General features: G+C 42.4%; 1 protein-coding gene across 3 annotated transcripts in view; it reads right to left on the bottom strand.

Annotated features, from left to right (window-relative positions):
- Nucleotides 1–24,768, bottom strand: part of SLC24A2 (solute carrier family 24 member 2) — a 245,396-nt gene that overhangs the window by 55,946 nt on the left and 164,682 nt on the right. For 2 of the 3 annotated variants that reach the window (XM_046663745.1, XM_046663744.1), the window contains one exon: nucleotides 15,891–15,941. The exons of the other annotated variant lie outside the window; for it this stretch is intronic. In XM_046663745.1, coding sequence (XP_046519701.1) covers nucleotides 15,891–15,941 — 51 coding nt within the window. The remainder of the gene's footprint in view (nucleotides 1–15,890; nucleotides 15,942–24,768) is intronic. 3 annotated transcript variants of the gene reach the window in all.

A 24,768-nucleotide genomic window follows, 5' to 3' on the forward strand; every position in this document is an offset into this window, starting at 1 on the left:
CTTTCTCCCATCCCCTGTGAGGGCTGAGGACAGGCGAGGGACCAAGGCTGCTGCACACGGATTTGGGCGGCTCAGAAGAACTTCCTGGTGCACAAGGGTTTTAGCTCCTCTGTGTCTCAGGCTCAGAATTTTAAAATGGGAATAACGAGAACACCCATCTCATACAATTGTTGGAAGGCTCAATGGCTTAAAACACATCAGATGTTCAGATGACCTCTGACACACAGTGGATGCTCAGGAATTGTTACTCAGAAAGAGTCATTATTATGGAGGTGAATGACAGTACGTTCTTCCCATAAATTACTGAAAATAAAAAGATTGATATTCAAAATAGAATTGATGCTTAGCAGCCTCAGGTGCAGAGACCTTGGCTGTAAAGGGATTGCTGTGATAAACTATTTTTAGGCATAGATTCACATTGGCATAAAGGTTGACACAGAGGGAGAGATCTAAGAGACAACTGTAGCTTTGTGCCTGGGGACAAAGAAGGAAGACATTTTTGAGTACTTTTCAAAGTGAGGGAAGGAGTGATTTTTAACATGTTTTAAGGCAACCTTAAAAAACATACTGGTGTAAATGCTTGAAGTGTTGAATTTTTATATAGCAACAGATATTTGTATACTTAAAATCTCAAAATAGCAAACTCTGCTCAAATCGTGAGGCATCTACGTCAAACCTCGCTCACAATTTTAATATAGTTTAGCTTGGTCTGAAATTTGCAAAAGAACGCCAGCTGAGTGTCCCCAGGAGAGTGCGTGTTGAGGGGGTGGGAGGGAAGTGTGGAAGGAAAAGATCAAAGCATAAGGGCCTAATGTGAATAAGAACGAATTTTGAAAAAGAACCCAGAATCAGAATCCTTGACCCTATCACCCTGACATAGAAGTCCCAAGCTGCCTTGTAAAATAACCTTTGGAGGGTCTGTTCACTCAAAGAAATGAATTTTGCTTTTGTTCTGCTGTTAATTAATTAAACAACCCCTGGAAACTCCTCCACCTCTTTGCCACCAAGCCTGTAATAGGCAGCATTAAACAGGAACCCTTTGGGTGGGTGATCAGATTAGCTCTTGGCTGCCACAGGACATCCTGAGTGTCAGCAATACAGAAGAGACAGGACAGGAGAGATACATGGATGCAGAGGGAGCGGCCACACACACCTCGCTGAACAGACCTTGATTTGGGAGAAGAAAAAAATGAAACAGAAGGGAAAACTTGAAAATAATGTTTTTGCACCTATTTTTGTGTTTTCAGTTCTGCCTTTCCTGTCTCTGTCTTTGAAGTTTATGGCTTGGCATGGAGCTTAAAAAGCAAAAGTGCACCTGAACTTTCCTCCTGTTTATTTCTTGCCTTTTTGATTCTGGAAGCATAGACAGAAGTTAGGCATCCTGGGCTCCTCTCTTTCCCTCACACCCCACATGCTATCCGTGACCAGATCTGTTGTCTCTACTTTCAGAATGTTTCAGAATCCGACCGCTTCTGCCCTCTTAGCAACAACGAGCATTAGGTCTGGCAGGGAGAATTCTGCTGGTCTCCTGGCTGGTTTCCCTCCCACCTTTACCCGTCCAACCCCCCAGCTGGTCTCACCCCGGCATCCTTACTGATCAATCAGATCACGCTACTCACGTCTCTGTGCAAAATCCTGCAGTGGCTGCCCAGGGCAAAGGGAAAGCCAGCGTCTTTACAATGAGCATTGAGGCTCACCTCGACCACCCTGCCCTGTCCCCTCCCCTTCTCTCGCTTATTCTGCTCCAGCCATGCTGGCCTCCTTTGTTGTTTCTGGAAAACACTGTGCACTGTCGCACCACAGGGCCAAGGCATTTGCTGGTCCCTCTACCTGGAATGTTCTTCCCTCAGAGATCCATGGGGTTCACTCTCTCAACTCCTTCAAGTATTTGTTTAAATGTCACCTTTCCATCGAGGCCTTTCTGAGCAGCCTATTTAAATTCGTAGCTCCCTCTCCAGCATTTCCTATCTCCCACATATTTTCTCTAAAGCATTTTTCGCCATCGAATGTCCTGTATCATGATTACTCTTGATTATCATTGCTTTCCACTAGCAGCCAAGCTCCATGAGGGAGGGATTGACATTGGTTTTGTTCACTGCTGTATCCCCAGCGACCAGTAGTGCTCAATAAATCCTGTTTGTGGTTTCCAGGCAAGTAGATGAGGCTATCACTCTTGAACACGTTTTTTGCTGGCTAATGACCCAAAGTAAGTCCTTTCAGGTCCAAATAAGCCCATGGCCCCAGGGGGGCTAAGGGTCCACATGTGGAGACCCAGGGACTGTCTGAAGGTGAATAGGAGAAAATGGGGTAGACTAGATGTTCATACTCCAGAGTGGAAGACAGAGGGGCACATCAGTCATCCCCCTTCTGCTCATCACCGGGGCGACAGGGTGCCGAAAGGAGCCTTTTGTACAAGAGGCGGTAAGCACAGCACAGGAGGGAACGCTGGGCTTTGGCTCCTCCTTCTTTATGAAGATGCTCCTCATATGTCAAAGCTTAACTGAAGGCCCAACTTGAAGCCTTCTTTACAGATACCGGCACACCTTCTTCCCATGGAAATCCATCATTCTCATACGATTTGATTGTACCTCTGTCACAGCCCTTATTTCAGTTTGCTGCCAATATGTCTGCTTTCTCCACTAGAGGGCAGGCTTCTCTGGGGAAGCGAGCTTCTCTCCGCCATTTTGCAGCCCTCAACAAGCGTCTTAGAATGATGCTTGGCACATCACGCGCACTCACCGAATTGCAGTGAAATGCTCCCTATGATCAGCTCCCCTGGGTAGGCTGAGCTTCCTTTCAAGTCAGTACAAGTCACAAACAACCTTCCACTCTGCAAATATTAACCAAACCTGTGCTATGTACCAGGCAGTGTTTGGTGAAAACATACATTCAGCTAGTGCTCTTGTAGGCTTCACAGCCTGGAGCCAGAGAGAGACAATAAACGAGGACTAAAGATACATGCTCTGATGGTGGGGGCCTTCTCGGAGTGCATGGAAACTCAGAGAACAGTGCAGGTTCAAAGATACAAGACACTACCCTAGCAACTTGAAGGAATAAACTCCTCTTCCATTCTACAACTCTCCTTGTGGGTAGCTTATTCACCTAAGAGGAACTGGCCTGATTTTTATTCTTAACAGCAAAACATCAAAAATAACAATTTCACCTTAAACAAAAAAACACCAAGAAAATAGAATTTATTTATTCTTCAATCTATTTTTGAAGTACATCCTCTAATATTTTTCCTAATTTTTGTGAAGTACTGTGTAAAACTATTATAAGACTACATTGATATTAATGGAAATCAAACTAGTATTGTAATAAAGTATTTTGTAAAGTGTCGAGTAGATATTTTGTGAATGAACAACATAATAAAGATGATTAACATAATTTGTCATTATATTTAGAGACACAATCATAGGACTAGGTTCTGTAATTAATGAGAATATATACATAATTGTGTCTCAAGTGGTGCTCAAACCCATCATGTGTGAAATGAAGCAGCCAGATTTCCTTATCAAGGCTTTAAAAAATAATTTTCCATGAGAATGCCCTTTGGAGCCACCCATAAAGAATGGATCTATCCATATGTGAATTGATTCTATCATCTCTCCTAGCAGGGTCACCTTATCATGGGAAATATGAGGGTGTTTTTGTAAATATTTTGGAAGATTTCCAATGTCTTTCAAAATTTGGTGTCTTAAAGACCGATATTTTGTCCTTTCTTCCAATTTCTTGCCTCTCCAGGAACTTTGCCTAATCAGTCATCTTTAATCTTCAGTCTTTCCCTTTCCCCTTAGCATGTTATCATGGTCAAGTCTCTCTCAACTTGGGAAGCTTTCTCTTCGCTGCAGGTTTCCTGCTGGCGCTGCCCTCTCTTGCCTTCCCCTCACAGCTGAGCCTCTGAAAAGATTGGTCTATGGTGGTGCCTCCATGTCCTTATGGCTCCTTTGCTCACTTCTTAACTCTGCATCTGGCATTTGTCAGCATTACTCCACTGAACCTACCCTCGGCCACTTTTAGCCCCCACACGACTAGATCTCTCAGTGGCATCTGATATTCCACACCCCTCTCCTTGAAATCCTCTTTGATTTTCAAGGACTCCCAAGAGCACCCTTAAATGCCACTATTCCTCAGGTCTCCCCCCTTGCTCCCTCTTCCTCACTGCTCACGTTCTCCCAAAAGACCCAAGGGACCACGACCTGAATGTCAATGATTCCCAAATTCAGATCTCTGGCCCAGATGCTCCTATCCAATGGACTTCTGATCATCTTCACTTGGAAGTCCCTCAGATGGTTAAACTCAACATGCCCCAAACTCCACACATCTTCCTTGCTAGGAATCTGCTTTTCTGCTTGTATTTTCTATTGGTGATTTTCACATGCCCAGTATTTTCCAGTCATCTTAGAGATCCCCCTCTCCTCCACATGCAATTAGTTGCCAGGTCCTTTTGACTCTACCTTTGAACACTTTAGATCCAACCTTTCCAGCCTGGATGTTGGTTACAGCCTCTTAATCTGTCTCCCAGTTTTTAATCTCATTGCCAGCATCCCTAAAATTTACTCTTCACATGGCTTGGAATGCTCCACACTTCTTTTTTATTTTTAAGACTCCACTTTAGGTATCTCATCTTTAGGGAAGCTTTCTCTGAGTCCTACTCCTGGGCTGGGAGGCATCCTGGCACTTTCCTCTATCACAGCACCCTGATACCTATCCTATCATAGCAGTTATCACAGAGCCTCAGTGGCGTTATGCTGACCCTCTCCCCAAGTAGCTTGTGGGCCCCTCATGGGTGGGGATGCTGTTTTCCATCTGTCTTCTCTGGTGCTTACTTCTTAGGCTGGTCCTCAGTAAGTGTTTATGAACATAACATTAATACAAACAACAAAGAAGGAGATGTTAGTGTGTGTGTGTGTGTGTGTGTATGAGACTTGGAGTGCTCAGTGTATGAAATTCTATTCAAAGTTTCTTTCCTTTTTGGGTAGAGAAAGAAGAAAGGACCAGAAACACTGCAGGAAACTGGCCAGACTCTCATTTGGTTAATGCTGTGATTACGTTTCCAAAGTCTAATAGTGTTACAGTTAATGTTTGTCTATTTTGAGACTCTATTTTTTTTTAAAAAAAATCTAATCTAATCAAGTTCAGGCAAAATTAGAATTTTACAAACCAAAAAACTCGCAGCAGGTATCCGATGGCAGAATACAATGATTCGGGCAAAGGACCAATTTGCTGACCTTAGCTAAGGCTGACACTGCTTGAGAGTTAATGTTCTTTATCATTTTAGGTCACCTGCCTTATTATTTTAGGAACTTATTTTTCTGAACATTTCTATCCCATGTACACAGACATAAATGGTTCACACAAAGAAATTCTCAAAGGGGTTTGTCTGATCTCAGCTTTAGAGTTCTGAGCCAGGAAAGGGGCTGCCAGATAGAAGGTTTGAACATCTTCTTCTTGTTCCCATCCCTTGCACCCTGTGGATATCTAAGAGATAAATGAATAAAGAACAGCTTTACTAAGGCAGGCCTCAGATCCCAAGACTGGGCAACATCTAGCCCTACTACCACCTAATGAATGGAGAAGATCTCTTCAGAGTGAGTTTTTCAAAGCCCGTATCTTGTGTATGTCTCTCTGCAAATGGGTTGTGACATTAATATATTCATTTGGGCAGAATTCTGATATATTCATGGTACCTGGCAAGGAATAGGTGCTCAATAAATATGTGTTGAATGGTTACTCTGACATATATAAAAAACAGAACTTAACAAAACAGTTCTTTCTTATGATAAGTCTATATATTACCTAATTATTTATCTTTTTTTTTTTTTGAAGAAGATTAGCCCTGAGCTAACATCTGCCACCAATCCTCCTTTTTTTGCTGAGGAAGACTGGCCCTGAGCTAACATCCGTGCCTATCTTCTTCTACTTTATACGTGGGACGCCTGCCACAGCATGGCTTGATAAGCAGTGCGTAGGTCTGGCCTAGGTTCCGAACTGGCGAACCCCAGGCCACCAAAGCGGAGCGTGTGAACTTGACTGCTGCATCACTGGGCCAGCCCCCCAATTATTTATCTTGATGTAAAGTGACAGATTTTAGATTTGGCTAACATTTATTCAGTAGCAGCCACTATTTCATGTACATACATCATCTCCTGTCACCTGGGTTTCAGGTGTCTGAGAACTGTCAGTTAACTTGAGTTCCTATTTTCTATTTTTTTGAATTCTCAATTTTACATTGTAAACTGGTGCCTGTAAATCTCATTCGAAACGTGGGTTTGCAACAGAAGTGCCGACACATGCTAAGTGTTTGTAACTAAATGCGACCAAAGGCTTAGTGGCCCATGACTAAAACGAGATGATTCAGTTCATTTCAGATGTAATCAAAAGAGAAACTTACCATGCTTAATTGGACATGCCAACCTCCTGGTATCACAGATTCCTACTTTTTTTTTTTTTCCAAAGAGAAAGCTTCACTGGGGTGGGAAATTATATTATTAATTTATAAAAACAGTATTCAAGTTTGACTGATCAAGGCAACTTAACATTTTCTGCTCTAGGAATGTCAGAAGTTGACAAAAAGAAGCATCCATAATTTGCCTTCTGCTGCCACTTAACACCTTCCACATATGCAATGTGGCAAAATATGCCTTGACTTGCCAGGTCCAATCTTTCTGCTTTTACTGCTGGCAGTTTAGATCATGAAAATAAGATGCAATGAAGTTTGGAACGCTGGATGTATTCTAATTAGAAGACTTCCTCGGTCCTGGTTTTCAGGAAGACTGTGGATTTACCCACACAGCTCGTTTGGTCTTTCCAATAGATCTGATACTGGTTACCAGCTGGTTAGTTGCATACTCACTAAGCTGCTGTCTTCCTAAGATCCAGTCCCAGGGAGATACTTACAAGAATACATCTCGAAAAAAGTAATATGGTTAATAACCGGTGAGTTAAATACATTTGGATTGTGGGTAAGGCTCAGCCTTACAGAGAACATTAGAAAAATCGTCTGGTTATGGAAAGTTGGACTGAATGAGTTAAACCATGAACCTGGAATGAATGAAACGTAATATGGTATTGGAAATGGTGTCTGTGCACAATAGGGGCTCCCCGCTTTGGTAATTGAAAGATAGAAAGTTAACTTGCAGTGTACTTCTAAGACTTTCTATAGGCATATCAATGGTCTGTGATGGAAAATGGATATTCTGTGTAGGAGGAATAGCCTTGTCATTTAATTTAAAGAGGACAAAGACTTCGTTCATAACTGTACTCTGGCTTTAACTCAACTTTGGTAAAAATTCAGATTTCTAAAACAAGTAAATTGGAAGGTAGTTACATTATAAAGGCTGGACTGCTTCGTAATGAAGTCAGTTTGAATCTCTGTTCAAAAGACTTATTTAAATTTGCTGTTTGAGCCTCTCTCACTCACGGTTAGTGGCCGCGTAAATTGTGCAATTCCTTTGGAGGACGATTTGGCAATATCTTTCAAAGTTTCAAAGGTGTATACCCTTGGATCTGGCATTTCTATTTCTAGAAACATATTTTATATTATATATCTTCTACTCAGTAGAATTTATTGTATGGGCAAGGAAGATGCTCAGGTAGTGTTGCAATAACTAGATAAACAGAAATGGAAATATCCTAAATGTCCATCAACAGGGGACTGATTAGACCCACGATGGAAGAACCACACAGTGGAATACTATGCAGCTTCCAAAAAGAATGAGGAAAGTCTAAAAGTGCTGCTATGGAAAAATCTCCAAGATATATTAATAAACAAAAGCCAGGTATAGAAAAACGTATAGAAAAAAAGAGAATATAGTCAAGCATTGCTTGAGAAATGCAGTGTTAGGCAATTTCATTGTTGCGTGAACATCATAGAGTGCACTTACACAAACCTAGACAATATAGCTTGCTACACACCTAAGCTATATGGCACTAATCTTATGGGACCACCATTGTATATGTGGTCCATCATTGACAGAAACGCTGTTACGCGGTGCATGACTGTATGTTAAAAAACTGATAAAAGTGGTTAACTCTAAAGAATGAATGGAATCTGGGGTAAAAGGAAGACTCACTTTTATTGTCTTCCCTTATGTAATGTTTGCTTTTTACCCCTGTGTGCATGTAATGTTTTTAAAATAAAAAAAGAATAGTTAAAAATTATTTTCCATTTAAAATTTCCACTGTGGTAGAGGTTTGGATTTGTCACTAAATGAGAATATAGTTTTTTTTGGTTGTTCTTTTAAAGGTCTATTCCACAGGAAATGGCTAATGTATTATTTGTTATATTTAACTACATTAATAAAGAGTTTGGCTGTGCACTGGATCAAATAATACACAGACCTTTTATTTCAGATGCCCTGGAACTTATCTACCACTATCTTGGTGGCAGCTTAACCAAAATGCAGGATCAAGTTTTCAGAAGATTTAATTATAAAAGCAGACTGAAAACCAATGTCTGCTTCACACTTAATAAAAGGCACCAGGACAGCATCTTGGGCATAGGACTGGGAGGGACACCAAGGTGTCCAGTATCTGGACACTCTTCTGATGGAATCTTCCTTAGTTTCTCCAGAGAAGGGGGACTCACTCCCTTCTGAGGCAGGCCATTCCATCTTTGGCCTTGTCTGTAGCAAAGGTCATCCTGTGCTGGACTGAACTCTCTCTCTCTGAGTTGAGGTAGGCTGATCTCCTTCCCCAACCTTCCCCACCCGTAGCTGGACTTATGGGGTTCCCAAGAGCTCCCTGCTCCTAGAAAGAGAGACCCCACCTTATCACTGCAAATTGTGCGTGGGGCCAATCCCAAGAAAGAGGCTATAGAGAGAACTTCCAAAACATTGTAAGGTTTTTCCTACCCCACGCTACATCCTTGTTCACTTCAGCAGAACCTCTGGGTCATTCATCACCACGTGGCTCCTAAAACCCCTCTCCTGACTCGGTCTCCCACCCCTGTCACCAGTAAATCTCCTATGTCCTTAACCTTTCCTCTGAAAATTCTCTTTGCCTTGTTGTTGCAACTGAAACTTGGCTATTTCTTGAAGGCCCCTTTTCTCCTGCGGCCCTTGAAAGTGGCAGCTGCTTGTCTCTCCAAGTGCCCCACATTCCATCCCCCTTCCTCACTACTTCTAGACCATTTCTCTTCCTTCCTTTAAAGCACAGGCCGATAACCTCTACCACTTTTACTCCAACTGACTTCCTAGTCACCCTTCCCTCATTCCTGAAGAGATCAGAACCCAGTTCACTGTTTTTCTCTCTACTATTACTCCTGTCACCATCCTTGGTAACTTTCCATGGGTGAGCCCTGCAATACGTGGCTTCTCACAGCCCTAACCTACTCACTTCCAGCTACCCTTGCCTGCAGCTCACCTCATCCACCCACTCCCATGGTGAGATGTCAGACCTTGTCACTAGCAATAACTGCACCATTTCCAAATTCCTGATTTGAAGCATCTCATGTTCTGTCCATCTCTCTTTACCTTTCTACTACAATTCTTTGATCTCATCATTCAATTCATTGATGCTATCATCTTTTCACTGCCCTCCTTTGGAACATGTTCTTCACTTGGCTTCTGGGACACCATTCTCTCCTGGTTCTCTGCCCATCCCCGTCTCCTCTGCTGAGCCCTCTCCTTTCTTCCCAGACTCCAAACCTTGGAGTCTCCAGGACTTAGTCCTTGGCTCCTCTTCTCTATTGATTAGCTAGGTATTCTTATCTAGTTCTATAGCTTTAAATGACACCTATATTTTATGACTCTCAAATTTACATCTATAGCCTTAACTTCTCTCCCAAGTTCCAGACTTCAAACCCATTGCTTTCTCTACCTCTCCATTTGGATGTCCCATAGGCATCTCAAACTTAACATAATCTCTTAACATCCCTCACAGAGCTTGCTCTGTTCTTAGTCTTCCCCATCAACACAGAGTTATAGGAAAGTGATATTTCTCTGTTGTGGAGAGACTGCAAGTGGCCCATCCAATACCAATTCTCTTTTAATTTCCTAATGACATAATACCTAAATTGCTGGGGACAGCAAATCACCCAGCACAACAACATACATTTCCAAGCTTCCTTGAAATTAGGTGTAGTCATGTAACTGAGTTTTGGGCAGATTTTACTGGGTGGGTCTAAAGGGAAGGCTCTTTAAAAAGAAGACAAAGCAGCTGGGGAAAATCACTTTGGCCCTTCCTCCTTCCTGAAATAGAGATGTGATGGCTGGAGTTATCGCAGCAGCCATCTTGGATCACAAGGTGCCCTTGAGTTGAAAGTCATATACTAGGATGGTGGAGCAGGATGGAAACATCCTGGATCTTGAATTATTGTGGAGCATCCATATCTGCCAAGTACAGCCTGCCTCTGGACCTCTTTTACTTGAGAGAGAAATAAACTTCCATCAGACTTAAGCCACTGTTAATCTGGATTTTCTGCTATATAGAGCCAAATCTATCCTACCTGATATATCACTGTGTGTAACACAATCTCACCCATTCGAGCGAGGATTAAAATATAATGTGAAAGTGACAGATAACACTAAGGACCTGTTTTAGGACTATGTTTTCAGAGCATACATCTTGGGCAATGGAAAATGCTATTAAACGGTATTACAAAATTCAATTTCTTTTTGAAAAAAAAACTAGAATATTTCACTACAATTAAGAACATCAAATGACTGGCGAGACTATGTGACCTTAAGGTGCTTTTGTTTTTTTGAGATAATGGGGGTTTTCAAAATTCAGCCATGTGCCTAATTTAGGACCCCAGGATTCATGGAAGACATTATTCATTTCTCAGCTTGGTAAAGGGCTGTTGGTTGCCATGAAACAGCAGCCTTAATTTCATTAAGGAAAAGATCATTATAATTTTTGCTCTTGATATTACAACACCTTTTTCTATCTTGTTTTTCTTATACAAATGAACAAAGATTGACTTTTTAAATAGTGGAGAAATTATTTTTCTGGAAATGGCTTCTATTAAGTGGCAATGAGTTTGGGACAATACAATGCAGGTAGCTTTCCCCATACATTGCTTTTCTGCAAGATATTAGTCAGGTTTTCTGTCTACCTACCTACCTATGTGTCCGTATGAATGTTTATCTCCAAACAGCAAAAATTAGTAGTTCTGTAGGATGCCATTGGTGGGAAGGTCTCTTTTCTTTTTAATGCATCTGTTTTATCACACAGTTCACTTTCTTTTGAACTAACTTTCTATATTTTCATTTAGAGTAATTTTAGTAAGGAAGCCAAGTTCAATTTATTGGGAATTTTCCAGAGTGAGAAGGGGATGAAATTTGCAGTATCTGCAGACAAGAAATAAACTATGGGTTATTAACTTTAAGTAAAAATTGGAGACTGCTCTTCCAAGAATATACAGCATCACCCCATGAGGAGATAAAGGGATGGCTGCCCACGTAAGGGGATCTGAGGTCACCCAAAGACTCCCTCTAGAGCCATTTGCTTGCTTCGCTGGAAAAATCTCGTTACAGAAGGAAGGACAGTCCTTGGGAGGAGTGAAGCTCAGGAATCTAGCAGGTCTAGCAAAATGTCTCATAGAGAGCAGGCAGTCTGTTATTATTAAGTGAACATGTTAGTATCAGGTGGCCGGTAAGATGGTGGTCATCTTGGGAAGCAGGAAGGAGGCAGTGGAGATATCACCTCTTCTGAGGAGCCTGTCCTCATTTCCTGAGGCTGAGCGAGATGCCTTCCACTGAGCTTGCCCAGCACCTCGGGTCTACCCACCATATTACTCATCCCTCTGCCTGTGCCCCACTAGAGTCTAGTGCCTGGTACCTACTGAGAGTCGTCAGATGAGTGGCTAGGGAATGAATGAGTGGATAAAATTCTGCTTGGCTTGGAGTGGGAGAGGAGGTTGAACGTGATCCAGGGAGCTGCCCCAGTTTAGGTTCTACGGCACATGAAGATTGAGGGAGAGAGGGAGGGAAAGGGCTCTGACAGGAAGGGCAAATTCTGCAAAAATGTCATGATTTTGTCCAGTGTCTGAGAATAAATATATTGTTCTATTAAAACAAACTTTTTACTGTAAAGTGTTCAAGTAGGGGGCTATGTTTTATCCAATAGCTCACTGTTGTTCACTCTGTGATTCCCTCATTCTTAGTCTATGCTTCAAGCCTTTCCCACGATCTGGTCTCCATTGAGCCTTTTCCTACTCCCCACGATGTGGCCATTTGAACTGTCCAGTTCCTCATACCACCTGTACAGCCAACCACAATGGAGCTGAGAGGGCAGGGCTTGGGCATGCCGCCGTGCTGAGTTCAGGTCCCACATCCCAACTTCCTACCTCTGAATCCCAGAGCAGATTACTTTGCTTCTCTGGGTCTTAGTTTCCTCATCTAATAAAATACTTCTTTGAGCTTTGGTTTTCTCATCTTCAACAACATTTACCTTGTGTAATCATTAGAAGGATTAAGTGACATAGAATATAGTGAACCCATAGCACTACACCTGGAAGGTGGGAGGCACCCAGTAAAGGTTGGTGTGACCCATCCTGTCATCCCTCTCTCAGCCTTGTAGGTCAGAATTACCACTCTTTCCCCAATCTCCCCCATATTTACTGATCCTTTAGGGCCCAGCTCAAAGACAACCTTCTCTACAAATTCTTCCCCCCAGTTGAAAGCAATCTTTCCTCCTCCTATAGTCTGTCATCTTCTTCTGAACATCTATGGTACTTACCACTTTCTTCTTTGTGGCTCAGTGATGGCTGTGTTTTATTTCTCTCCCTGTCTATAAGTTATATGGGGGCAAACTGCCCACCTTTTAATCCTGTGTTTCCCCAAAACACCTAGTAGAATAAATTGCATATTGTAGGTGCTTAAAATAATGAACTGAATATGTGCAGGACAATTCTCCATATTTAGAAAATTATCATGCAATTTCTCTTAGGCTTGGAGCTAGCGTATACAATCCATCGTTCCATTTTACCCACTTTAGGGAAAAAATCCAGGCCTTATTGCAAGTAGCTGACCTCACACAATATCCAGAGAATTCCCTGGAAACAGTTACAAGTAATGATTAGCCACATGGGCAATTACAATAAAGCCCTGATCAAGAGCTGGTCACATTTCTAAAATGGTGAAAAGAAATGCTTAAATGGAGGGGGATATTTCCTGAAGGCCAGTAAGTCCACTATTGCCCAAAACAGCTTTATCTTTATTACACTTCCTTAAATTGTACCACGTGAAAGTGATATAAATCTCAGTCATTATTATTATTTTCAAGGGAGGAGAGAGGCCCTTGAGAGTTTGAAGAAGTCATGCATGGCTGTTGCCAGGTCTGAGGTTATCGAGCTGGCTTGGAGTCTTTTAGGTGGAGTCCAGAATTAGATTAAGGCAGGCCTGGCTTGTCATGGATGCAGCCACCAAAGGGCATGATTGGAGGTGGTTAGATGGAGACCTCCTGCTCCAGAGTATCCTGTCCCTGAGTGCCTGAGAGGCACTGCTAGGTGTTTAGAAGACTTTTTAATCTTTCAGAGATTCCTGTTCCAGATGAAGGATAATTCCTTAACCAGCATTTCTAAAACAGTCCCCAAAAGAGGCTCCAAGGAAGAACGGGTTCTCTGACCAAAGAAGTCTGGGCAGTACTGCAAATGCCACCCCTCTTCATGATTTACTACGCGCTGCAGTGCACAGCAGCATAGTGAAGGCTCCCCCAAGTCACATGGTAAGGAAACCTATTTAACTGAACTCAGAGGCTCTCTTCTTGTTTAATTATGCAATCAATCTTGCTTTCTTTTTTACTTCTAGCTTGTTGCAAAATTCCTAGTGAAAGCATATGAAATACTAGCTAGTATTTCATAGCACATGCTTTAAAATGCTGCCTTATCTATTATTAGCTATCACCGGAATGGGGATGAATTTTCAGCTAAGGACAGGACACAAAGGGATATGTATGAAGGGATGGGACAGACAAGAGAAGGATAAGGAACGTCAAAGGTGACCCAGGAGGGCTGCCAAATACAACCACATAGTCTTGCTAAGGGCCAGCCACGGTTTTCATTCCAGACTTTGTTTTCTTGCCTAGAAAGCCCAGCTGTTCTCAGGCGGTATCATCAATTGGAAGCAGCATTTTTACATCTTCATGGGATCTTGCATTGTCTGGAGTAGGGAGGAAGAGGAAGGGAGCGCTCGGAGGGCAACAGTTGCTCAAATGGATGTGGAAAGAGGAAGGAAAAGAGGAGAGTAAGGGAGAAATGGGGCAACTGAGGCGACAGGGAGGCAGAGGCTGCCCCGGCAGTGGGAAGCTGCGAGGGGAAGGCGAAGGACAGGAGGGAGTGCAGAGAGAAAGCGAAGGATTGTGACAGGTCAGGTAGAAGCCGATAAACCCACCCACCGTCCAAGACATGAAACCAAGGCTGGGGGCTAGGGAGATGCCCGGAGGAGCCACCAAATCATAATGTCAGTGAGTCCCAAAGCCTTAATTTCTCAAGCCAATCACCAGTAAAAATTGAAGTCGTCTGAAGATATGGAATAAAAATAAGAGCTGGGACAGGAGTGTTCCTTTAAGGTGTGGATTGCTCTTTTTATCCCCTGGGTGGTAGGACACTTATTGCCATAGGTAGCTTTCTGCCCTTGGGGCTCTCATTGCCCAAGGATCTGCATTTCCCCAGGTTGTTGGGAGGGCCCTGGGCTACGTGGGCCCTGGTCTGAGATCCTAACCATGGCCTGCTGCTTTAGAAAACATCACAGTGGTTAACTGAAAGCATGGGATAGCAGCAGAGAGGGGCCCAGGTGCTGGGCAGAAGCCAGAGTGGGGAGGGGCTGAGAAGGGGCTTCCTCTTACCAAGGCCTGTCAGATGGTCCACTTCTTGCATGCAAAGCAACTAGAAGAATTTGGGCAAGTTAAGGCAACTCAGATACACTAGAAGCTGAAAACAAGGTATGCAACACATTTGGGAGTTTCTCCCAGGTTGAAGGATGAAATTAGTTGATTCCCTTTCTAGGATGCCTTTTGATTTCTTGTCAATATCAGGGTAAAAATCATGTAAAAACCCCAAATGTTTTCATAACTTACAAATCTTCTTTATTATTCAAAAGGTGGAGGAATGGGTAGGGTGAGATGGGGGATAGGGCAATAGGATATCTCCCTCTACAAAAATGCAAACTTTTCAAATTGCCGTCCCATGGTGAACTTATCTCAGAAAAGTGATTCTGACTGGGGACAGGTTGGTCTCTGGGATAATGCATGGACTTCGTCAGTAAACACATTTTAAAATAAATCACTGCCAGACTTCATTCACTCAGGGGAAATGGTTAAAATGATATGCCCAATCTCACAGAGTGTGAACCCCAGCATACAAGATTCCACTGTCTGGAACGGTGACCCTGGCCTCTCAGAGTAATGCTCTTGGATGAGTTGACAGTAGGGACTGTGGGAGCTGAGGACATGAGCCTACATCCATCTGTGTCAGAAACAGGTCTCTAGCTGGTTTTGGGTCTGGGAGTTATTTTGGATCGCTCATTCCTTAGCATAAATCAGAATATCACCAGAACATACACCCCTCTCTGAAATTAAGGGCATATTAAAAGAAGAGTGTTAGTTGGATATGTTTCTATATATTGTGAGCGTGTGGAGGAAACAATGCTGACACAGGGGGTGTGTACTTGTGCTTACATTGCTGACACCATTTCTCTGAGTGTGTTACACAACTGTGATGGTTCGGATCGTTTGAACGGAATAACATGATTACCCATGGTATTGCACGTCTCCAATTCCAAATAAACACGATGGCAAAAACTACACAAAAATGCGGAAAGAATAATAAATCATACAATGTCACTGAAGTCATGCAAAGAGGAAAGAAAAGATTAAAAAAAATGGGCAAGCAACAGACACCATAAAGGAAAAAAAGCCAATGCATACAATTCTAAAATCATTCTTACCTTCTTCAGTCATTGTGTCATAATATTTTAGTTTTCCATATGATCCAAGTTCTACAACACCACAGTAAAAGACACAAAGATAAGGAACGAGCTGTAATGCAAGAACTTTGTTTTTACACATTCTTAATTAATCAGATTCAGAGTTATCCTGTCAAATTCCGCAATCGTCAACTATATAGAGATGTGCAAACATGGGCCATGTGGCAGACAGCTTTCACGGCCCATTTTCAGAAATCACTTAAAATATATTATTTCACTGGGGGTAGGATGCGCCCTGCATTACAGAATAGGACACGGTTATTTTAACATCTGATGAAACAGAATACTCGGCAAAGATAACCTTGTACCAGGTCTGGCCTAGCCCTATAATTTTTATAGAGGTGACACTAGAGGAGAAAGGGCTGGACAAGGACGATGTCCAGGTCCACTGAGGCTTGGAGACGCTGGGATTCATTGCCACGAAAGAGCAGTCCCAGAAGTTCATTTCACAGCACTTCTCCAACAGAACTACTGTCTGGAGATTAAGGAAGGCTTCCCGGGAAAACCCAAAATTAAAACCAGGTTCTAAACTTTCCTTCCACTTCTTATCTCATATTTTAGACAGAAAACACTGAGTCCCATGCGTGAGGCATGCTGGGAAGAGCTGTGAAAGGTGCAGAGGGCTCTGGGAGGCATATTCTCAGGAAGACCCCTCGGCTCACACAGGTGACAGCAGCCACAACTCCCAGATCCAGGTATTGCCTGCTCCTGTGTAGACTGCAGGGGGCAGACTCCTGTGTGCAGATCACCAAAGAACTCAGCTGTAATGGAAACCACTGGCAGAAAGCAAGCTGTTCTGAGTCAGCTGGTGGGAGTGGCAGCTTGGGTCTGGGGAGAGGGGAGGTGGGGAAGCACCGTTTCTGTATTTTTACTTCAGTTCTAGAACAGAAACTTCATTCTTGTTCATCTGGAAATTCCAGATTGTTTTAAGCAACATTGTGAGCAGGTTAAAAATATTTTTCTTGGCCATAACAACACTCTCCCAATAAACTTCAAGAAATTAATTAGACTCCAGAGATATTCCTGTGATTTTGCAGAATGCCTCCATGGCCCATTAACTTGGGTGGCCACTGGAAATCACACATGACTCAACTAATTGATGGTTTTTGTGTGCAAGATGAAGGATCTAGCTTAAAACACAATAATAAATATTCTTCTATTTTATATTTCTATTATATATTCTCTATATAGTCTTTTTTCATGTGCCTAAAATTTTACCCAAAGCTATTTTAACACACCAATACAAAATTATGCCTTGGGGAGAAAAATCACCTCATCTTTATGTTTCTGCAAAAACCTGCCTATTCTGGATTTTGTTAGCTACACTCTGGTTAGATTAAGGATGGAGTGCTTCAGTAAGAAATCGAATTTTGTGTAGATAGCAGGAAAAATTTTTTATGACTTCTGGGGATTGGCTTCAGTGAAATATATTTTTTTCCTAGTATTTTAAGAACAGCAGTCTGTTATATATACGACACTACAAATGACATTGTTATATATATGACATTGACACTGGACTTTTTAAATGAACTAAATTCCTTCATAAATATTAAACACATGTTCATGGTGGCTTTATACATAATATATTTGTGTGTGCGTGTGTGTAATCTTGCAGTAAATTGATGAATTATATCAGCCAATTAATTTTTCTGTAACCTCTACTCCTTCCCTGGGGTAAAGCAGTAGAATAAGCAGCTAGCATTCTCTAATATTTGCTCAGGAAACAGAACACAGGTGGCTCTGTGTTTGCAAAGTTGGGTGTAAACCATATTCCATCCACACAGTGAAAATATACCATTGCATTTTATGGATCTGCCTTTTTAGATGCAACCTCTCTGTATGCACACATCTGTTTTCAGGTATCAGCCCCAAACCGTCAAACAACTGCTTGTGACAGATGTGATGATTCTTTACCTCATCTCTTGTGAAACCAGGTATACATAAATACAATCATATTCTTTAATTATCCCTTTATTTTTATGTAGTCAGAATTGGAACTGTTCATGTCTGACAACGCTCCCACATTCTTGCTGCTGTGGCAATGTCTAGATTGTTTCTTACCCACTTCCTGGGATGACGAATGGGACAGAGGGACAAGAACTAGACAGAACATACCCAAAAGGAAGCTAAAGATGGTGGAAGAGAAGGAATACGGGTAGTAAAAAGCTGAATAACAACAGGTGACGTAGCAACTCGAAGCCCAATGAGCAAGGAGGGCAAGGGAACCATATCTGTCCACGTGAAGGGAATCACATTTGTTGCTTGCGAAAGAAAAGGCAGAAAAGAGTGTGAAGGAAACCAGCCGCTAGAACGTGGCCTATAACACTGACAGCAATAGGATGGTGAGATGGGCATCTCAGCACTCTGATGATTCCAAGTGGTCAGCGCAGCATCCCAGGGCAGGTGACGCAGCATCTCCAAGAACTGGTGGCCCTCTTCCCTGAACAAGGCCCTCAGAGGGTGCAGGAAGAGGGGTGTGACATGTGACAAGGACAAACACAATATGCACACGTGATTCAGAGTACATCATGCACCAGGCCGGTGTCCTACAAACCATGGATGCCTCATGCAAAATGGCTTCAGCCACTGTGGCCTGAGAGGGATGAATGAAAACTCACCTGAAAGGGACATGGCCTCCAGTCAGCACCATCCCCATAGAGAATAACCCAGGCACCTTTAGCACCATTGGATTAGGATTCAAACTGGGCCTAACCCAAGCTGAGTTTCTTTGGGATAAGAGGGAGGACATGAGGAAGTTCAAGAAAGTGCTGTTCAGTACCCTCTGGCAACATCCATTATATCAACTGAGCAAGAGGCAGCCAGGATAGGAAGAGGGATGAATCACTGGTGAATATCATCCTGGGTACCACCTAGTGCCTCTTCTCTATAACATTTCTCTAAGAAGCCCACACAAAGGAAAAATTCCAAAACCCAGTGGTTGGTGTTTGAGATGAACCTGTAAGCTGATAGCGAATGCTGCCTATCACGGTGACCACACTTGCTGTCATGTCATTTGGACAGCTGGGGCTACAGGCATCCAAGCTCCTAGATCTCTAGGAGGAGTTGAACCTTTCATCATTCCTCTGTCCACCTCCTTGCAGGTCTGGTCACCAACATCACTACTTGGCTTTAAGGTGCTTCTGAGTTTTTGTCTACACTTCACGACTGACAAGACAAGGGAAGGGTCTTGTCTTCAGTCTTAAAAAAATCTGTGAATAAGAACTTGTATTTTGGGTTCCAAACTTCCTCCTTTCTTCAGAAAGGCATGGACACAGATTCTTCTTCCAACATTGACTTTCCTAGCTCCACTTGTGAGGCCTTTGGCATTCTCAACCCTTTTTTCAACAAATCTCCCCAGATCGGAGCAGCACAAAAATGACTTCTCCCGTTTCAGGCTTCAAAATTGTGATATATGAAACAGAAAGTCAATAGAAACATCTACACTGAGCTCATTTGATTAAAATGAAAAGTAGAGGTAGAGAAATCAATGAAAACAAGCATTTATTAAGTGTTGGCTGATGAAAAATATGATTAACTTGTTTCTTTTAAATCAAAGAGCTGCTTTATTTCTGGTATTTGTTTGAACCGCATAGGAAGATCTACAAATTAAGGCCTTCTCAATACAGACAGTAGTCTCTTGGTAAAGTTGTCATATACCTATCAAGGAGGTGTGTACGGATATTTGATTACATCACACCCAGGGAAGGATTATTTTCAGTAGTGCATGGGAGTTAAGAACGTGGGCTGTGAAGCCAGGGTGTGGGTTTGAACCCAAGATCTGCCACTTATTAGCTGTGTGACTTTGAGCAAATTGCTTTACCTCTCTGAGCCTCAGTGTCCTCAGCTGTAAAGGGGCATAATTGTGTCTACCCCATAAGGTTGTGATGAAAAGTAGATGACATAATGACACCCACTAAGCAATCAATAAAGGGCAGCTTCATTATAGCAAGCAGCACCAAGAAGAGGAAAGGAGCATGCATGGGACAAGAAGGAGAGCATTCTGAGAACATGGTATTTTACATAGGTTTGTTAAAATAAATTCAACACTACTTATAGAGGTTCTAAATAGATATTGGTCATTCAGCAACAAAAGATATTCCAACATGTCAGAGCCAGTATTTAAAAGAAATCTCATCTGTTCTTTCCCTCTCAGATCTATGGGGAATGTCAAAACACAGGCCACAACCATGGGAGCAGGAAGTGAAAAGCGGGCCCTTCATTTATCCGACCACAAGTGTTGCAGCTTGGAGCTAGGCACCTTCCCTTCCAATCCTTGCATGCAAACCTGTCTCTCCAACTAGGTTGTCCACATGTTGGAGCGGAGACCTCATTCCTCTTTAGATTCCTTCTAACAGAACCTAGAACAGTGCTCTTCTCAGATCACACGCTCTCCTCACATTTCTTAAGTAAAGTATATAAATGCACAGCTCAGAATGACAGAGAAGTTCAGGATGTTTTGCCGAACTTCCCTGGACTAGCTGAAATCAGGAAGGCCAGCACGGAGGCCTGAGACCTCTCCACTGTTGACACCATAACATCACTCTCAAGGTTAAGAGCGCTTCTGAGTGAGTCAGACAAGACAGCTAATTCAAAGCTTGGCTCCACCACTTAAGAGCTGGGAGATCTTCTCTGAGCCTCAGTCTCTTCATCAAACGGGGACAAGAGCGATACATACTTATTAGGATGGTCTTTGGAGGAGGAGCAGATGATTGCACGTCTGTGAAGCACTTTGCATTGGGGTGGCACAGACATCCTTAATAATTGGTACCCCTCTTCATCTTCTGCCAAGGTCCAACATGAGCGTCTAACTCAGCCCAGCACGAGGCAATTAAATCCTATTCAAATTCTAATGATCTCTGTAGGTGGGCACCAATGTCAATGTCTATACTTGACAAGTGCAAGTTAACAAAACCCCCTAGATTTCTTCCCTTAAACAAAAGGAAGACCGTCAAAAGAAACATTTTCAGTTTAGTAAAAGGCTGCCCTGATTAACTTCCAGAACCATGTTTTGCAGTATTCACATTTTAGCCTGAAGGTGTTGTTGTTGTTTTTTTAATTTGTAAATTTCTTTTTATTATTGGGTAAAAGTGTTTGTTTTGGAGTTTTGTGAATGGGCAATATGAGAATTGAGTATTCGTAATTTCACATCCCACTCCCAACAAACATAGCATTTATATTTGTAGAACTATACAATTTTTAAGTTTCGTGCAGGGTACCTGGGTTAATCTTTTTTTTTTTATCTCTTCTTATGAAATTTCATCAAAATAAACATGAATTCTGAGTTAAAAGAGATTTTCTATTACAGCCTGATTTTATGCTTTTTGTTTGATTTCACCTCAAAAAAGGCTGCCTGGACTACCAAAATTAATTGCTTCCCATTAAAAGGCTTTCTTTAGTCATTATTCTTTTATATCAAATGTTCATGCCAAGGTAAGTAATTGTTAAACTTAAAGACAAAACTTTAAGAGATTGAGGTTAAATGAGGAGACAGTCACGAATCCTCACTTCTTATTCAAGTCAGAAGGAAAGGGGTATTTTAATCTTCAAATTCAAAATCTCACTCAAAAAAAGCTTCCCAAGTACTGACTCATTGCAGAAGCTCTGCTTAACATTCTGTGGGGGATTGACGTTCATGTGTTCAATTTTCTGAAGAGGCTCTTAAATGTGTACACATTTGCCTGCGGACAGCTGTCCTCAACACGTGGCAACACAGATATGTCAGACGCAAGGTGTTCACAGAGATGGTTTTGCCCTGTGTGGTTCTTTCCACATCCGACTCTTCCAAATCTATGCTAATGAGACTTCTTTTTCTTCTATAAGATTAACACCTCTCACTTAGGCTTTTGGAAGCAAGGCAAGAACTTCGCAAATGAAAATAAAGGGCTGAATTTGCAGGTAATCCTTCATCAGCTATTGAGTTTCAAGTAGGATTTATGAACACACATACACAAGGCTACCTCTTAGAGATTTATCATCTGAGTGTCATGCCCTCTGAATCTGGCCCCTTCGTGAAATACTCTCCCTTTTCAAGCTTCCTGCAAACCCACATACACTGGCTTGTTATTGCTGCCATTTTTGTCTCCCCTACTCTCCACATCTACTTCCTGTTTATGGAAATACTGATGCTACACCTGTGGCCAAATCAGGAGTCAGAAAGATCCCTAGCATCTGGCCCAGTGCCTGGAGCACAGCAGGCATTCTCACCAAGCACCAATAAACCACAGGGCCCAGGTACGTGGGCTGGCAAAGTGGGCTGGGGACAACAGTAGGGAGTGGTGGGGTTCATGGAAAACTGAACAGTGCACGCCTAAAAAGGGGCAGCAGCCACTCAGCTCCAGATGTGGCCTCCACGAGGGAGCGTAGGCACAGTGTTGACAGATCTTCTGATTATTCAAGGGAAGCCAGATATCTGGATTTTTATGTGAAACCCCTGATTTTTAAATGTTGGCAACTAACGCTACATTAAAAAAACCCCCAATACTCTGGACTATATTTAGCTCATCCATTTGTAACCTCTGATTTAAAATCAAGTTGCTTTGTCCAATTTTCTTGTAAATATTAGTTGAATGAATGCATGAACGAATGAGACCAGCTAGGCTGTTGGAACTGGGAGGGGTCCTTGCCAGGTAACTCTTCTCCAGAAGGTCAAGGACTCTGGCTCACTTCCTTGTCTGCCTGGAAGCTTACATCTCTCACCTGGAGTAGGTACCACAGTCTGCTCATCTCTGGCTTAGGAACAGACTGTGTCTCATGACTTCTGGCTCCTCTGGGACCCCCCAAGGTGGAGCCCACGTCAGGCCGACTGAGCTGTGATGCTCCCATGACTAATGCCCTCCTTGATACATGTTCTTGACCAGCCAGCTCTGCCGTCACACAAACCAACAGAGTGATTTTTTGTTTTTTTTTCGTTTTAAATCTTATTTTGGGGAGAAATGAAAATTTCCTATTAGGTATAACTGTTCCCAATGATCTTGTGGAGAAATATCTGGATTATGGAAAATGCAGTGAAAGGTTCTGAAAAGTAGGTTAGGATCACAGGGGAGGTGCCATATCATTATGTGGGAATTATCATCCTTGAACAGTGAACAATAATGTGTGGTCATTACTGTGGATCATCCAGATGGTTCATAATGAAATGCCCAGGCGAGTCCCCAGATACTCTGACTTCTTATAAATTTGTCACCTAATTTGCAGCCTTGCTTCTCTGTGGTGTTGCTTAGCAATATCAATGGTTACTGATTTCTGTCCTGTGAGGAGCTGACTCAGGCCATATTTCACTGTAATTTACATGCTCTGGATGATCAAGCAAGAAAAATGGGAGCTGGATGTGCTGTTCTGCTGCTCTCCTTTTGCGGTGGGCTGGGGAGAGAGAGGGCACAGAATAGAGCAAGCGGGTTTCTGGAAAGTATTTTTAAAGAAAAACAATGAGCAACCTAGGCAAAAGAATCAACCTGAAACAGTGTGGTTCAGAACAGATCTACTGGCTTTTGAGTATCCTTTTAATTGCGTAATTAAAAACCTCAATCTTAAGATAATTTTAAACGCTGATACTTTGTCAGAATGCTTTTTCTTTTTCCCAAAGGGATGGAGGAAAGCACCTGACAATACAGCATGACGGCTCCATCATCCACAGCTCTACAGACCTTGACTTGTTGACAACTGGGTTTGCCACTTACAAGCCATCAGACACCGGGCAAGTTAACCTAACCTCCCCGACACTCAGTGCCCACCCTATGTAAAAGGAGAACAGCAATAGTTGTCTTGCAGGGTTGAGGTGAGGAATATAGGTGCTTAACACATAATTGGCACACAGTATTCATTAAATACATGGTAGGTATTATTCATGGCTTGAAAGCATCTACTGGTTTTCCCTTAAATAAATCGGGAAACTTCCATAGACAGCATTTTTCCAATCTTCACAAAATTGGAGTGAACCTGGTATCAGAGGCCTTATCACATGATGCCAAACAAGGTGGTCTTTTAGAACAGCATGAGTTTTGGAGTCAAGAGATGTGGGTTCTAATCCAGATTTTACTTATCAGCTGTGTGACTTTGTAGTAAGATACTCAGCCTTTCAAAGCCTTAGTTTCCTCATCTGTAAAATGGGGCTAATTCTGCCTCCCTTACTGTGTTGATGTTAAGGGGCTTTATGGGATGCCTGGAACACCGGAAGTGCTCCATACACGGGAGCCATCATTCTGTGACTGGGCCAAAGCCCAGTGAGGGACGTGTCCAGGCTAACACAGTGAGTCACAATATGTGACCATCCAGGATTAGAACTGTGTTCTAACATTCTTTTCGCAAGTTTATAGCGGAGGAGAAACAAATGAAAGGAGGAAAACAGGTAAAAGGTAACATTTTCACTAATGACATCTTGGGTACATTTTTGCATCTCTGTAAATTGAAAAATTATGTTTACAAAAGCAAGCACAAGGTACTTCCTGATTAAGTCTTATCAAATTTGGGGTGGGAGAATATCAACACATTTATTCCTCAGTCTTAAAAATGGCACAATATTCCATTCTCTTCCCCTGTCCTCCTCCTTTTTCTTAAAGGACTTACGAGGGAGTATGTATAGACAGGCTCACTGTTTCCTTTCATAGGAATATGAGCTTGGTTATGTTACGTGTGACAAAGATCTATGGGGGGGCCTAAGGTGATGCTGACGCTTCTATAAGCCACACCCACAACCCAGCCAGTCACAAAACCCTTGTATGCCTCCCTGAAACATCCTCAATTCTGCCTTTTCTGCTCTGTTCCCACTGCTTCTGCCTCAGTCCGAGGCCTTACCGAGGCTACTGCAATAGTCTGACTTCAACTCTGGTTTCCTAATCTCACC

The sequence above is a fragment of the Equus quagga genome, chromosome 6 (assembly GCF_021613505.1).
Source record: "Equus quagga isolate Etosha38 chromosome 6, UCLA_HA_Equagga_1.0, whole genome shotgun sequence".
In the NCBI taxonomy this organism is placed as follows: Eukaryota; Metazoa; Chordata; class Mammalia; order Perissodactyla; family Equidae; genus Equus; species Equus quagga.